General features: G+C 42.3%; 1 protein-coding gene and 1 pseudogene across 1 annotated transcript; both read left to right on the top strand.

The window, feature by feature from the left end:
• Nucleotides 1-1,069: 1,069 nt before the first annotated feature.
• LOC120295746 (dehydration-responsive element-binding protein 1D-like) lies at nucleotides 1,070-1,887 on the top strand. The gene has a single exon (XM_039317264.1). It carries the CDS (start codon nucleotides 1,195-1,197, stop codon nucleotides 1,855-1,857), a length of 663 nt encoding a protein of 220 aa, XP_039173198.1. The 5' UTR covers nucleotides 1,070-1,194; the 3' UTR covers nucleotides 1,858-1,887.
• Nucleotides 1,888-5,898: 4,011 nt separating this feature from the next.
• On the top strand, nucleotides 5,899-6,807 carry LOC120291745 (annotated as a pseudogene).
• Nucleotides 6,808-14,396: the final 7,589 nt, after the last annotated feature.

Raw genomic sequence — 14,396 nt, forward strand, 5'->3', positions numbered from 1 at the left:
GCATGCATGATTTGTACTAGAGAAGCCTAACGTAGAGAATTTGTGTGATGTTGAGTAGTTAATATATCCTAATTAGCTCATAACTCATTAGCTTAAGTTTTTAAGTAAAGATAGATCCAACAAGATATGTTAAAAGACTTGGATTGAAGCTCTCTCTTGACGATCTCCCCATACGAAAGGTATCGAGATTCTGCAACGCACTCCAAACAAACGGTATTAGAGCCAATAAGTGAATATCTCAAGAAATAAATCTCTTGATTAACATTAAATATCAAAAGAAATAAATCTCTAGATCGACGCTTGTTTGGTGAGAAGAGACCATGAATAATTGGTGTTTTTAAATAGGTGTTGGTTATTTGGATATGTTAAGGCAGATCTTGGCTCGCCTCTTCTGCTCAAGAAACGTATTGGGACGATGTGTCTTTCTCAATAAAATAAATTGTAAGTTTACTAAAAAGAAAAGAAAATAGACCAAGAAAACCCGGGCACTAAGAAGAAGATCGAAAAGGAATTCGCGCAAGAAAGGACATATGCTTTTTCACAGACGAAATTAGGGGCAGGGGGTGTTTCCAAAACAGGCATCGAAGATATTTCGGATGAAAACTAGTGAATCGCGCGAGCCGAAAACTGATGGGCCCTTCGACGGCGACCTTTTGTCCCTTCCACCTTCTTTCCCTTCGCTCCGATAAAAACGGAAAGTCCCCCGCGCCTTCTTTACTCCGTCAAAACCCTCAAAAAGGAATTTGCAGCGCCACCACACTCCCAAGCCCACAACCCAAGCCGAACCCAAACCCAATCCACTTGCCACGTCACGTCCCCACCTGCACACGTGTCGCACGCTGAATCGCACTCAACTTGGCACCACCCTCGCTCGCTCGCTCGCTCCCTCGCTCCACAGCTGGGCTTCACACTTCAAGTCCCGCTCACTCAAGACTCGGCGTCTTCCCCGTAGGGAGAAACTCTTATTGAGTAGGAGTCTGTTTCCTCTTTTGAATCCCGTGTCCCCGCTTCATATATTATGTATATATACCCAACACCCCTCACTCCCAATTCCACTCAACACCCCTCATCAGTAAACACTCCTCACTGCTCCAGCCAGCTTCTGTCTCTTATAAACACTAGCCCCACCACATTCATCATCCACTTCACTCCCACCCCACAGCTATCGCACTATCCCACTGCAGACGTCCTCCCATGAACCCTTTCTCTTCTCATTCCCATCCCGACTCCTGCTGCTTCGACTTTGCCGAGCCGCCATCTGACGGAAGGAGTGCCACGGCACTTGGGAACTTCTCCGACAAGGAGGTACTCCTCGCTTCACACCACCCGAAGAAGCGCGCTGGAAGGAAGAAGTTCCGGGAGACCCGCCACCCTGTGTACCGGGGGGTGCGGCTGCGCGACTCGGGCAAGTGGGTCTGCGAGGTCCGCGAGCCCAGAAAGAAGTCGAGGATCTGGCTCGGCACCTTCCCTACTGTGGAGATGGCAGCGAGGGCGCACGACGTGGCGGCGCTCGCGCTGAGGGGCCGGTCTGCCTGCCTCAACTTCGCAGACTCCGCATGGCGGCTGCCCGTGCCGGCGTCAGCGGACACCAAGGAAATACAGAAGGCAGCGGCCAGGGCTGCGGAGGCATTCCAGTCGGTGGAATCCGAGGACGTGATGTCGGGGGACGAGAAGAAGTTGCGTTCGGAAGAGGGAGTGTTCTACGACGAGGAGGACATCTTCGGGATGCCGGGCTTGCTCGCCGATATGGCGGAGGGGATGCTCTTGTCTCCACCAAAATGGGGCGGAGATATATATGGTGGAGAGGACGAGGAGAATTTGGACGCATACACGTCATTATGGAGCTATTCCATCTGACCATTTCTCAATTTCACTTGTAGTTTTTGCTGTTAGGGACGACTTTAACGCCGTATTTAGAAGTTTCTTAATAGAGTGCAAATGAAAGGTAAATGGTACGAAAACAGATATTTTCATAAGCCATTCTTTTTTCTTTCTTCTTTTTTCTTTTTGGTAAAGAATTCATAAGCCATTCTTTTGGTGTGCCATTCGACAAAAAGCATATCGATGAAGTACAGCTCTTCTGATGTTGGGCCGCCGATAAGAGAGGATAGGAAAGTGAAACAAAGCACAAAAGTAGGCCACGTTCACGGTAACATCGGCTGTTTGCATATAGTCAATAAAGAAATCATGAATTTAAGAGAAGTGGTTTTCAAACATACCCAATTGATCTTCGAATGTATCATGAACATGGAAAAAGTGTGCCAATGTAATTTGTACGGGATCTTTAGGTTCAGGTTCTTTTTGCTCTCAGCTAAATTCTAGAGGAGGAGCCTAGCAAATGTGTCTGGGCCCAATAAGAGGGTTAATAGAACGATCTCGTTCCGTCGATACTTCGCAATGAGCTCATAGATAAAGAAAAGTGACGAAACCCATAGACATAGACAAGACGCAGTTCCATATGAATGTATTAATATTTAATTGGTTTCATTATTTGCGGGAAAGAACTCATGTTCTTGTTTTGAGGACTGCACCGACAATGACCACATGTTTCCTTCAGCACATGAACTCTTTCCGAGTCACTCAAGAATAATCGAAAGGTGGCAAGGCAAGCAACCACGCAGCACGAAGCAGGATTGGTTATAATGTCTTGCCTACCAGATTCGACCCATTGTCAAACTGACCATGAGACTATCTATGCAGGAGACCAACCTTGGCCCAGGCAAGAAAAATATGGTAGTGGCAAGCTTAGATGCCGTGGGTCTAAGTTCAATATGAATTACAACATAAAACCCGTGGTAGTGGCAGACTTCATCAGTCTAATGAGGTGTGATTGAGAAAAAAATATGGTATTTCAATAATCTGTGAGTTGGTTATCACATATGAGTGTACTTTTGATCCCACACAAGCACAATTATTTATAATTTTAAACTTTCAATGTGATTCGTGACAAAGAGAGAAGAAGGAAGTTATAGAGAACGTTATTTACCATAATCGAATTAGCTGCTGCCTATAGTTAATAAAGATACTACCCTAGTCATAATGATCTTCAAATGTAATCACGTATCATGTACCATTGTATAAGGAAAAAGTGTGCCTATGTAATTCATATGGGTTGTTTAGGGTTAGGTCCTCTTTGCTCTGGCCTAATTATGAAGGAGGAGTCTAGCAAACGTGTACTGGCACATTAAGAGGGTTAATAGAACCACTGCATTCCAGTGCAAAATTGATCTCCATGCCAATTTAAGGACAAATCTAGACCAAATCCTAATTTAAGTCGGATATCATTTTTAGCTAGATAAATTCTATCCTAGCATGCAATCTATTTGTAAAAGATCCTAAATCTTTATTCTAATTGATGTAAAAATATTATCTAGGATCAATTTAAACATGCAATGCTATCTATATGCAATGCTATCTATTAAAATTTACTTTATCAAGATTTTTACCTAATTTGAATATTTGCTTTCAAATTTGGACTCGACGGATTTTGGCTTGGGATCGATGATGCTTCGTGGGTGCTCAACGGTTTGGCTGGCTCACGAGGGGCGATACCCGGTCGCTCGCGACAGTGGCTTGGCAGAGAGGTGGAGCAAAGACGCTGGACTTGAAGATGTAGGCATCGGGACCTAAGTAACCAAGCTCGATGGAAGCAGCCAAAGCTCGTCAAAGTGACTAGTATCGCAATACAAATAGATGAGTAAAGACTTGTGCGAAAGGAAGTCGAGGGGACCCAAGAGTTCTCAGCCAATTTCACTTGGTTTTGTCTTCTTGTGAATATGAAAGCTGACAGAGAAGCAAAAAGGTGATGGATTACTCTTATCTCTTTCTCCTTTGAACTTCTCTACCATTTGTAACTATTTTGACCCCCGCTTGACTCCTCGTGCGCGAATCGGACAAGCTGCGGTGCAACGGAGAGAGCTAGACAGCCAGCCTGAGGAGCGTTGGGACGAGCTGGACGGTCGCTGATTTGGAATCTCGGATGGCATTCGTGATCTTGCGAAAGGCCGTTGGCTTGTGGATTGATCAGTTGGAGGCTAGGCAGATAGGAGCACATGCTACGGAATCCCCAGAGAAAATTGCACGTAGAAAACAACGAGCAGCTGCTTGTGGATGTCAAGGCTCCGGAAAGAATGATGAAAAACTTTTTTTAACCTTTCCTGAACGAGAAAATTATGGCTATGACACGTGTCCAAAATGGGGCTCAAATGTCGGGGAAAAAATTTCTCCCTTGGACAATCTCTCTCCCAACTCTCTCTCTCTCTCTCTCTGTCTTTGCCGCCCCCTCTCTTTTCCACCAAGCCCTCGTCCAATTTACAAACCACTGCATTCAACCGACGAACTTCGTGATAGTGGAGGCAACCTTTCAAGGCGGAGGCGGAGGCTATGCAGTGGTTTGTCAGACCAGGGCTTGGTCGTGACTCGGAGGGAGGGAGAGAGGACACAATCGGGAGGGGCAGTGATTTGGCAATGGTGAAGCCGAAGGGGCAGCGCGGTGGCTCGTCAGGTGGATGAGGGCTCAGTGGTTCATCAGAAGGAGAGAGAGAGGGGGGTAGAGTCGAGAGAGAGAGAGAGGAGAGATGAGAGAGAAGAGTGCCCGCTCAATTCAAAATAGTCTGATATTTGCACCCCATTTTAAACAAGTATTGCAATCTTAGGACCCTTTTTATTTGTTGCACCGGCACTTTTTATACAGCCCATATTTTCTTTTCTTGGACACTTTTTCCTTTCTCACTATGGTGTATGTGTCGTGTATTCAATAGGTGTGGCTTTCGTATTTTCAATTGGGAAGCCGCATGCTTCCTATTAGGCTCCAACCTATCGTTTTTCAAAACATTTAACTTTCAAATTTTGATATTCAACTTAGGCACTTCTTCTAATTAAATATTCATAAAATAATATGAATAATTTTCCAAGTATTTTATTTAATAATTTGATAATCAATTATTCCAACTTTCTCTATGATACAAATTTTGGGCAACGGATATTTTATGGGTTTGGCCAAATTTACATGCTCAAATGGGCTTATTCCAACATATTAATTAAGTTTAAAACCTTCCATATAAATCCATTTGCTGCTAATCCAATGCAAATGCAACTACCAAATAAAAGATCATAAAACTATATGCATTTTAACTAATATATTTCTATAGGTATCGGGGGTGGATCTCAAATTTTCAATAAAATAAACAATTAATTGGGTCGCCAAAATTTATATGTGAACAACCGTCCCTCTTCGAAAATGAGCTCGTAGAAATTGCATTAAAAAATAAAATGATGTCTAAATTTTGACTAAGTACATGTAATGGATAATACGTTTGTTGGGAATATGAGTCCCATTTTTTTTCTTTTTGTATGTAATGTGAGGCTACTGCCAATGTATGACATGAAAGGACATGATTTTTCCACGAATGAAATGAGTCTAATCATTCGATAGCATCTCGCGGTGTCCAATATTCCGTGGTGGCAGAGTGTTTCCCAAAATCTTAGAATGATGGGCCCTTCAATGGCCGACCTCTGACCCTTTGACCTCGACAGCTCTCCCTTCCTCCCCTCCCCCCACGTCTTCCCTTCTTTCCTTCGCTCCGATGAAAATAGAAAGTCCCCGCGCCTTCTTCACACCGTCAAAACCTCAAAAAGGAATTTGCAGCCCCCACCACCCTCCCTAACCCCACCCCAAATCCAATCCACTTGCCACGTCACGGCCCCACATGCACACGTGTCGCACGGTGAATTGCTAGCCACTTGGCACGACCCTCACTCGCTCCACAGCTGGGTTCACACTTCAAGTCCCAGTCACTCCTGAGAACGTGTCTGTTTCCTCCCTAATCCCGTGTCCCCACTTCATATATATATAACACAACACCCCCATATCAATAAACACTTACTTCGCCTCACCAGTCACCACACTCATTATCCGCTCCATTCCAACTCAACAGCTATCGCAGTATCCCTGTGCAGACGTCCTCCCATGAACTCTTCCTCTTATATCTCCCACCCCAACTCCTTTAGCTTCGACTTCGCTGAGCCGCCTCTCTCGTTGCTGCTCTCCCACGACCGGAGCGCAGCGCCCGGGAACTTCTCTAGGGAGGAGGTGCGCCTCGCGTCCGACCACCCAAATAAGCCCGCCGGCAGGAAGAAGTTCCGGGAGACACGCCACCCCGTGTACCGTGGGGTGCGGCTGCGCGACTCGGGAAAGTGGGTCTGCGAGGTCCGCAAGCCCAGAAAGAAGTCGAGGATCTGGCTCGGCACCTTCCCCACCGCAGACATGGCGGCGAGGGCGCACGACGTGGCGGCGCTCGCGCTGAGGGGCCAGTCAGCCTGCCTCAACTTCGCAGACTCCACGTGGCGGCTGCCCGTGCTGGCGTCACCCAACACCAAGGACATACAGAAGGCAGCAGCCAAGGCCGCGGAGGCATTCCAGCTGGTGGAATCCGAGGATGTGATGTCGGGGAACGAGAAGAAGTTGCATTCGGAAGAGGGAGTGTTGTACGACGAGGAGGACATCTTCGGGATGCCGGGTTGCTCGCCAATATGGCGGAGGGGATGCTCTTGTCTCCACCAGAATGCGGCGGAGATATATATGCCGGAGAGGACGATGGGAACTTGGATGCATACGCGCCATTATGGAGCTATTCCATCTGAACATTTCTCAATTTCACTTTAAGTGTTTTGTCGTTAGGGACGACTTCGATGCCCTACTTAATAAGTGTTTTAATGCGGACAAAAGTTGAAGGGTATGAGCGCAGATATTTTCGGAAGCCATTTTTGTGGTGTGCCATTAGATAAAAAGCTGTGTTAACTGTAACATCGGGCGTTTGCATATAGTTAATAAAAAAAACTACCCGAGTCATCATGAATTTGAGAGAAGTGGCTTTCAGACTTATCCAATTTATCTTCGAATGTATCATGTCTATGGCAAAGGTGCGCCAACGAAATTCGTATGGATTCTTTAAGTTCAAGCCCTTTTGCTCGCGGCTAAATTCTAGAGGAGCCCAGCAAATGTGTCCAGGCGGCTAAATTCTAGAGGAGCCCAGCAAATGTGTCCAGACCGTTAAGAAGGTTACTAAACGATCACGTTCGGTCGATGCTTCGCAAATAGCTCATGGATAAATGAAAATGACAGAATGCATAGACATAGACAAGACGCAGTCCTATATGAATGTATTAATCTTGAAGACATGATAATGATCCATATTGAAATTGATTTTTTTTTTCGTGCTCAAGAGAACTCACATTGTCTTCGGCCGCTCCATGTTCTAAGGACTGCACCGAACAAGACCTTGGGTTTCCTTCGGCCCATGAACTTTCTTCAAGTCACTCTGGAATGATTAAAAGATGGCAAGGCAAGCGACCATACAGACTAACGTGCAGGCATGAAGCAGGATTGGTAATGACAAGACACATGCTAGAAAAGATAATTGACAATAATAGCAGCTAGGAGATACTCTCTTGAAATGGCAAGGAGAAGCATCATCAACAGAGAGGGACATCGGGTTGGTTCTTTGGGCAGGAAAGGAAATGTATAAACCAAAGAACACGAAATGATCAATACATCTCATTCTGAGTTCTCGAAATGATTAGGTTTGCTCTCTAGTTTTGAATATATTTCAAACTTGATTCACTCGGATTGTTAGTCATCCTAATCTCATCGGCTGTCAGGGCCAACCACAACCCAAAGAGATACCTGCTTTGATCACGCAAACCTTAGAAATGATAGTTGCCGGCTTCTTCTTCTAGGAATAGGGGCATCTTCCTACTCATGACTCTATCTATTAAACATACGAGGCAAAAGAAACAAAAAATACAATGACTGATTGCTATAAGCTGGCAATGAGTCTTCTTGGGGTTATTGGTGTTCACCTAAAGCAGCAACGGTTATCACAATGAATAATAAGTCAAGGATCCAACATTTTAACACAAGCCGGGATCTGTAAATTCTAAAAATGTTGAATCATTCATTTGATAATCATCCACAATTCACCTGATGTTTCTACAACAAAGGTCGTCTCTAGCTGAACTTAAGGAGATCAGTTTCTTTACTTTCACATAACTTCACAGTCTCAAAATACTTTTCATACGAAACTTTTCTGACCAACTTGACACTCAAGGCTTGACCAACTAAGAAGTTTTCTTAGCAAAAGTTATGACTACGTAAGGATACTGCTGATCTTATAGGAATCGATCAAAGAGGGAAAAAAAGGCAGATGCTCCCCTGTGGAAAATAAGCATTTTACGTACAGCAAAGCATATATACCATCGGATAAGAGGGAAATCCAACGAAACAATTGGGTAGAGCAATCCACATAACCGACACAATCTGCTTTCTGACTAGTGCATGCATCTTTCGACAAAATCTACTTCACCTTCTTTAGGAGAGTTGTTGTCCTCAACTCAGCATCATCTCTATGAAGCTCCTTCAGAGGTAAGAAAGTAGAATTGTGGGGCGTGCCATAGAGCATGCGCATCCACAAAACCCATATAAGGAGGAAAGTCATATATCTCCAATAGCATGGCCAAACCTCCACCCACCCCTACTACTCACAACTTTCGACGTGAAGGATGTCGAGTAACACCTGCCCAAATTGTCCATATAAGATGTTGAGCAATACGTGTGACCAGATAGACCGTTAAAATATGCTTCGAGTTAAAGCTTATGAACGAAACCTGATTTAAGATAAATTGTATATATTTGAACCTTCAAAACGGTATGCCATAGAAATCCTATTTCCTATTCGGCAAGAGTCCAATTTGGATAGGTGAGTTGTTTGCGGAAAAAAAAATTTAAAAGAAAGAAAGAAAGAAAAATGTTAATCCTACTTGGACTTGGATTGACCGAATTTGAATTTCTGAACATGGATTTCCAATTCCTTGTTGACTTCAGTTATCTGATGTAGTTTCCCTTTCTATGGCTATTTATATATTTATTATGGAGTCTTCACGCGCAGCGCTATTGTTGATGAAGAGTAGAGAGTAGTTTCGTGCCGTGCATATCAAGAGAAATGAAGAAGCACCATTATTCAAGCGAGTGCTTGGCATTTGTTTTGTTCGTGCAATTACACTAATAAGTTTTTAGTGTTGAAGTCGATTAAATTCTTATTGGTAAGAATTTGTATATAATTGATTTGAGAGATTGAGAGATTATTTTTATTATTTTTTTTGTTACCCGGGAACCGCCGTCTGACCCCGGCGAGCCAATGACGTAAACCCAGAGCGGTGCTAGTGCATGACCCACCACCACAACACCGAACTTAAGACCACTAGCGACCACGCTGGGATTCAAACTCCTCCCATTTCGTGGGAGGGAGGGAGCTTGAGCCAACGCAGCCAATACATAGGCTGGTAGAGATTGAGAGATTATTTAATAACGAATAGAGGGACTAAACACTGCTTGAGTTTAGGGAATAATTGGGGCTTGCAAAACACTGAGAGTGCTTGAGTGACTCAGTATATTTGTAATCTCCATTGTATTACTTAATCTATAGTAGAATTCGTTGTGTTGGGAGTGCGTAGAAGAAGTTTGATACATTTCACTTGGAATGTTTGCCAAGAAGGAGCTCAAGTCCAAGCCTGTTAATATATCAAATTGAATCCACATTCACTCAAAAACTTAAGCTAGTGAGTTATGAGTCAATTAAAATATATTAACTGCTTAACACCATATCAATTTTTCAATGTGAGACTTCTTTAACACAATTCACACGTGCATCCTAATAATCTCCCCCTTGCGTGTGAGCTCCAATGTTAGATTTGCTCCCCCATAATTCAATTTTATTTTTGGCCCAACTTCATCCTTATGGGCTCGCTTTGCTACACCACAACACCCTGCCTGCCTAGAAATTGTAACCATTGACTCTAATACCATTTGTCGGGAGCTTGCAACAGAAGTTCAATGCCTTTCACTTGGAGAGATCGTCAAAAGGGAGCCTAAGTCCAAGCCCTTTAATATATTCAGTTGGACCCACATTTACTCAAATGCTTAAGCCAGTGAGTTATGAGCCAATTATAATATATTGATTGTTCAACACCACACCAATTCTTGGATATGGGACTTCTCTAACACAATTCACGCATGCATCCTAACACGTTGTTGTTCGCCTCATGGACATAGGTTATTATGATTAAACCACGTAAATCTGATGTACAATTTACTTTCTTGTTCTTTCTACTTTATTATTTGATCGCTTATTTTCAACAACACGGACTATCATGTTACGACCTACAAAATCATCAATGACCGTTAGACTATCTATGCTAGTGACCATCCTTGGTTCGGGCAAGCAATGTTGTTTATATGGTTTCCTGGGTCTAAGTTCAATATGAGTTACAACCTAGAACCCTAGGCAATGGCGGGCTTCACCAGTCTAATGAGTAGGTGTGACTAAGAAAATTATGGTATTTTAATAATATGTGAGTTGGTTATCACATATGAATGTACTTTGGACCCCACACAAGCATGCTTATTCATAATACCCAATCTTTAATGTGATTTGTGACAAATAGAGGAAAAAACTCATAGAGAAAGTTATTTACCATAATCCAATCAGCCGTTGCATACAGTTAATAAAGAGATTGCCCAAGTCATCATTATATTCGAATGTAGTCATAGATCATGTATAATGTATAAGGCAAACTATGCCCATATAATTCGTATGGATGGGTTGTTCAGATTTAGGTCCTTTTTGCTCTAAGCTAAATTCTAAAGGAGGAGTCCATCAAATGCATACAAGCCCATTAAGAGGGTTAATAGAACAACCTCGTTCCATGCAAAATTGATCTCGATAGTTCGCATTGAGTGCATTGATAAAGGAAAGTGACTGAATCCATTGACATAGATAAGACGCCGTCCCATATAAATGCTTTAATCTAGAAGACATCATGATTATCCATATTGAAATTGGCTTTACCATTTAAGGGAGAGAACTCATATTCTCTTTGTCGCAACCTTCCTAAAGCCGATCAAACCACCTAAGAGTTGGTTAATAGATTATTAAGCATAAATTTAATTCGAACTCTCCCAAGCCCATACAAATTCATAACTTAGGGTTTAAATTTAACATGCATATGATTTTCAATTACGAGTCGTCACAAATCTATTTTTTGTTGGGTCAATTAGAACTCCAAGTAACAAGAGAATTAGTTCACTCTTACGAACTAGATATTGTGGGAACGGAGACTTGATCACGCCAGATTTCTTTAACGTCATTTCGATACTCATTCTCTTTTATTTCAGAAAAAATATTTTGCAGGCAATTTGCATTGATTTTAATTTACTCCTTAACATGTGAGGTGATCAGGTGAGTATGCGACTATTATTTAACTTTGATTATCAAAGCGTTAAATAAATTGTGAGTAAAGAGAAGAATTACTTATCTTGAAGCAACAAAGGCATATATAGCATTAGCTAGATGTGCCATCGCGAAAAATAAAAAGGGCCCTAGGATTGTGACACTTGTCCAAAGTGCACAGAGAAGACAATGAGCAACTGCTTGCGGATGTAGAGGCTCAAGAAAGAATGATGAAGAAATTTTTTTTCAAACCTTTTCCGGATGAGAAAATATTGGCTACACAAAGTGTGCCATCGCAACAAATAAGAAAAGCCATGAGGTTGCGACATGTGTCCAAAGAGGGACCCCAATGTCTGGGAAAAGATTTCTCTCCCTTGCTCTCTCTCTCTTCACCGCCTCTCTCTCTCTCTCTCTCTCTCTCCAAGCACTTATCAGACCAACGAACCTCTGCAGCTTAGTGACGAACTTTGCGGCAACGAAGGTAACCTTTCAAGGCGGAGGTGGAGGCGGGGGCCACAAGGTGATTTGTTGGACAAGGGCTTAGTTGTGGCTTGAAGGGAAAGAGAGGGCACAGCGAGAGGGCGTAGAGATTTGGGGATGGCAGAGTTAGAGGGTGGCAAGGTGGCTCTTCGTTGAACGAGGGCTTGGTAGTTCGTCGGAGGGAGAGAGAGGGGGCAAAGTTCAAAGTGTCGAGCAAATAGAGAAAGTCAAGCAAAGAGAGAGATAAAGTGTGCAAGATGAGTTAGAGCCGAAGTCGGAGGAGTGGTGTAGTTGTTCATCGATTGGAGGGGTCAATTGGGGGGGTGGGGGAGGGGGAGAGTATGTAGGGAGAGAAGAGAGAGTGTGTGTGAAGGGGGAGAGAGAGAGAGAAGTGCCCACTCAATTAAAAATAGTTTGACATTTGGGCCTCACTTTGAGTAATCATAAGGCTTTAAAGGGATAAAGATAGGAAAAGACACGTGTAGCAACCTCAGCGTCCTTTTATTTGTCGCACTAGCACATATTATGCAACCAATATTTTCTCTTCTTGGACACTCTCTCTTTCGTTTCTCATTGTGGAGAACATGTGTGCTAAAAAATTATGAGACTGTATTCAATATGTGTGGCCTTTGTATTTTCGACTGTGAAGCCCATGCCTTCCTTTTAGGCTCCACCTAGGGTTTTTCAAAAATATTTTGCTTCCAAATTATAATATTCAACTTAGGCAATTTTATGATTATTTCCTCTAATTGAATATTTGTAAAGTAATATTAATTACCTTCAAAGTATCTTATTTAATAATTTGATATTTCAATTATTCCAACTTGTTCTATGATGCAAATTTTGACCACATAGATATTCTTTGGGTTGGCCAAAATTACTTATTCAAACGGGTTTGGTCCAATTTATTAAGTGAGTTTAGAACTTTCCATCTAAGTCCATTAATTGGATCGCCAAAATTTAAGTGTAAAGAAGTATCTCTCTTTGAAGGTGAGTTCGCAAAAGTTGTATTCAAATACAAAATGATGCCTAAATTTTGACCATGCACATGCAATGGATATATATTTATCCGGATTATGAGTCCCATTTTTTGTGCATAATGTGATGCTAATGCAAATGTACGATGCAATATAAGAAAATGTATTTGTAGTTATTATGAGCTTTTTTTTTCATGGATTTTCCATGTGTACACTTAAAAAAAATTATACATATATATATATATATATATATGTATGTATGTATGTATGTATGTATGTATGTATGTATGTATTCCATTTAATCAAATAAACTATATATGATAGTTTATGATTAACGTTCGAACTCAAAAATTATAGATCTGAAATAGTAATATCACATTCGTGATTTATGTACCTATTGAATTCTACACCACCATCTTAAGTTTTTAAGTAAACGAATCAAATACTATTAAACTTAAGCTTGCATAGCTCTAAGATTTGAATTACTCAAAACTTGACTTAGACTGGACAAGGATTATGTCTTCGGTTTGGGTAACGAGCAAAGTGAGCTCAAGTAGCTCATGAGTTTCTTGGCTTGTTTGTGTTGCCCTCATTCGACACTCATTGAATTATGTGAGATAAAATATGTTCAATTGTAATTTTAGAATTTTAAACCTTAACAAAGCTAGATTGACACAAAATATTTTAGGATGCATGCATGATTTGTACTAGAGAAGCCTAACGTAGAGAATTTGTGTGATGTTGAGTAGTTAATATGTCATAATTAGCTCATAACTCATTAGCTTAAGTTTTTAAGTAAAGATAGATCCAACAAGATATGTTAAAAGACTTGGATTGAAGCTCTCTCGACGATCTCCCCATACGAAAGGTATCGAGATTCTGCAACGCATTCCAAACAAACGATATTAGAGCCAATAAGTGAATATCTCAAGAAAGAAATCTCATGATTGACAATTGCTAAATATTTCAAGAAAGAAATCTCTAGATCGACGCTTGTTTGGTGAGAAGAGACCATGAGTAATTGGTGTTTTTAAATAGGTGTTGGTTCGACTGGATATGTTAAGACAGATGCTTGGATTTGGACTCTCTTCTTAAGCAAAACGTATTGGGTGGCTGTGTGCTCCCAATAAAATAAATTGTAAGTTTAGTAAAAAGAAAAGAAAATAGACCAAGAAAACCCGGGCACTAACAAGAAGATCGAAAAGGAATTCGCGCAAGAAAGGACATATGCTTTTTCACAGACGAAATTAGGGGCAGGGGGTGTTTCCAAAACAGGGATCGAAGATATTTCGGATGAAAACTAGTGAATCGCGCGAGCCGAAAACTGATGGGCCCTTCGACGGCGACCTTTTGTCCCTTCCACCTTCTTTCCCTTCGCTCCGATAAAAACGGAAAGTCCCCCGCGCCTTCTTTACTCCGTCAAAACCCCCGCAAAGGAATTTGCAGCGCCACCACACTCCCAAGCCCACAACCCAAGAGCCCAAACCCAATCCACTTGCCACGTCGCGTCCCCACCTGCACACGTGTCGCACGCTGAATCGCACTCAACTTGGCACCACCCTCCCTCGCTCCCTCGCTCCACAGCTGGGCTTCACACTTCAAGTCCCTCTCACTCAGACTCGGCGTCTTCCCCGTAGGGAGAAACTCTTATTGA

Source organism: Eucalyptus grandis, chromosome 1, assembly GCF_016545825.1.
Source record: "Eucalyptus grandis isolate ANBG69807.140 chromosome 1, ASM1654582v1, whole genome shotgun sequence".
Taxonomy (NCBI): domain Eukaryota; kingdom Viridiplantae; phylum Streptophyta; class Magnoliopsida; order Myrtales; family Myrtaceae; genus Eucalyptus; species Eucalyptus grandis.